The sequence below is a fragment of the Gouania willdenowi genome, chromosome 15, assembly GCF_900634775.1.
Source record: "Gouania willdenowi chromosome 15, fGouWil2.1, whole genome shotgun sequence".
Lineage (NCBI taxonomy): Eukaryota > Metazoa > Chordata > Actinopteri > Blenniiformes > Gobiesocidae > Gouania > Gouania willdenowi.
Window position 1 is genome coordinate 31,774,324 of NC_041058.1, and position 2,559 is coordinate 31,776,882.

The window sequence follows — 2,559 nt, forward strand, 5'->3', positions numbered from 1 at the left end:
TAATGCTAACAGAATGCACAGTGGCTCACCTTTAGCCTCACAGTCAGCACAGTACTTATTGTCGTTCTCTCTCAGCAGTTTGGACAGAATGGCCTGATGCTGCTCGTTGACTTTCTCAGCTTTCTCTCTTTCTGAACGCGTCGTCATGGCTCAGGCCGTGTTTAGTCCGTCTGTGTGTCTGTGTGTCCGGTATGAAGAAACCCGTGGTCCTTAATATTGTTTACACCACAGCAGAAACATCCGTGCTGAGCCGAGCCGAGCTGCAACCTGCAGCTAACACCATCATCATCATCATCATCATCATCATCATCATCAGCCGCAGCCTGTCACAGCAGAGCATCCATGCTGCCTTCAAAACTGTGGGAATTCTGCACATCCACCTCCAGCACCACTGTCAGCATCACGTGCAGGATTCCGCCACTTTTTGGGATTATTATGCATCAGACGCATGTCCTTCACTCAAAAATCACAGGAATATCAATATTCATGTCAGTATTTAGAATAATGACCAATCTGAGCATAAACACAGAAAAAAAACAAAGGTGTGTTTTTGTTGCATTTTTGCGTGTATTTGAAATCATCTATATTTTGTATGTCTAGTTTATATTATTTTCTATTGTTTTTGTTTTTTGTTTGTTTCTATACGTCTAGTAATTTTGTATATTTTTTAGAGTGTTTTGTATAATTCATATCTTTTTCAGTATTTTTGCCTGTTTTTGGAGTAAATTTCCCTTTATTTTGTATATTTCTCTGTCATTTTGTATATTTTTGTATTCCTTGCTGTCATTTTGTGTATTTTTGTGTAACTGCTTTCTCTCGACTTTTTTTTGTTTTTGTCTTTTTGTGTTGTAGCTTTGTGTATTTTTGTATATTTTTGTCTTTATTTTGTATATTTCTCTGTCATTTTGTAGATTTCTCTATCATTTTGTATATTTTTGTATTTCTTGCAGTCATTTTGTGCATTTTGCTATTGTTTGTATAATTTTTTTTTTTTTTCTGTATTTTTTTCTGTTTTTGTCTTCATTTTGTCTGTGCTAGTTTTGTGTATTATTCTATCTTTTTAGAATCGATTTGGATATGTTTGTCTTTATTTTGTATAATTTTCTGTCATTTTGTATATTTTTGTATTTCTTGGTGTCGTTTTGTGTATTTTTGTGACCGTTTTGAGTAATTGTTTTCTTTTTCTGTATTTTTTTATTTTTTTTTTTACGTTTTTGCCTATATTTAGTGTATTTGTGTTGCAGCTTTGTATGTTTTTGAAGTAAATTTGTATATTTTTGTCTTCATTCTGTATATTTCTCTGTCATTTCATGTATTTCTTGTAGTCATTTTGTGTATTTTTGTGATCATTTTGTAAAAAATGTTTCTCTTTATTTTTTATGTTTAAGTTATTATTTTGTGTATTTGTGCTGTATTTGTTTATATTTTTGTGTTTTTTGTAAGTCATTTTGTGCATTTTGTTATTGTTTTGTATAATTGTTTTCTTTTTCTGCATTTGTCTTTATTTTGTGTATTTGAATTGTAGGTTTGCGTATTCTTGTATCTTTTTGTCTTCTTGGAGTCATTTTGTGTATTTTTTGTAACCGTTTTGTATGTTTTCTTTTTCTGTATTTTTCATGTTTTTGTCTTTATTTTGTGTATTTCTGCATATTTTTGAAGTCAGTTTTTATATTTTTGTCTTTATTTTGTATATTTCTCTGTCATTTTGTATATTTTTGTATTTCTTGGAGTTTTTTTTGTGTATTTTTGTTAAGATTTTGCATATTTTTCTCTGTCTCTGTCCATTTTTGGTCACTCTAATTTGCAACTTTTAACCAATTTCTGTTTTTAAAATACCATTTCCACCATTTTTGGTCACTTTTAACCAGATGTACATCTTTAGGATGACTTATGGCGCAAATAATAATAAACTTCCTGGATAACAGTGGATATTATTTGGATGAATAAATAAATAAATAAATGTGGTTATCACAGATTCATAGAACAATGGACCATCATTTTACTGACTTTATGGATGGACCCCAAAAATCTCTCCCCTTTATTCCCCCTTATAGATGGTCCTGTCTCCTCATGACTGTTCTTCAATGTTCATGTCTGTGTTCAACCACCTTCAGCTACAGTGGGGGTCCCCGCTCTCTGGAACCTTTATTTTGGAGGTCACAGGATGTAAAGGTTGAAAACCACTGGACAGTAGAAATTAAAATCAAGTTTTAAAGGTAAAAGTACACGAGATGCATGAAGAAATCCTCTTTTTAATGTTGACAGACTGTACAATGTCAGACACAGAAATGGCACAGGAAACTCCTAAGAAATAAAATAAAAACACATTCTTGCAACAGATTTTTTTCTTTTACATCTAGAAGACTGATTAAAAATTACTTTCAGAGCACTACAGGAATGTGTAAAACAAAAAGAGGAATACAAAATTTTTTAATTTTACAATAAATTAGAAGACAAACACACATTTATACCACAGTGTTATTTCATAAAATTCAAACTCGTACAGAAACTAACCATCAGCGTGAAAATGTGAAACAATTTATATTAATTAACCTGAGA

The 2,559-nt window shown here is 31.4% G+C and overlaps 1 protein-coding gene across 2 annotated transcripts in view; it reads right to left on the bottom strand.

Annotated features, from left to right (window-relative positions):
- The window catches only part of LOC114476529 (stromal membrane-associated protein 1-like), a 177,980-nt gene extending 177,705 nt beyond the window's left edge, over positions 1–275 (bottom strand). For both annotated transcript variants that reach the window (XM_028468131.1, XM_028468130.1), the window contains exon 1: positions 30–275. In XM_028468131.1, the coding sequence (XP_028323932.1) occupies positions 30–147 (118 nt within the window). In that variant the 5' untranslated portion in view covers positions 148–275. The remainder of the gene's footprint in view (positions 1–29) is intronic.
- Positions 276–2,559: the final 2,284 nt, after the last annotated feature.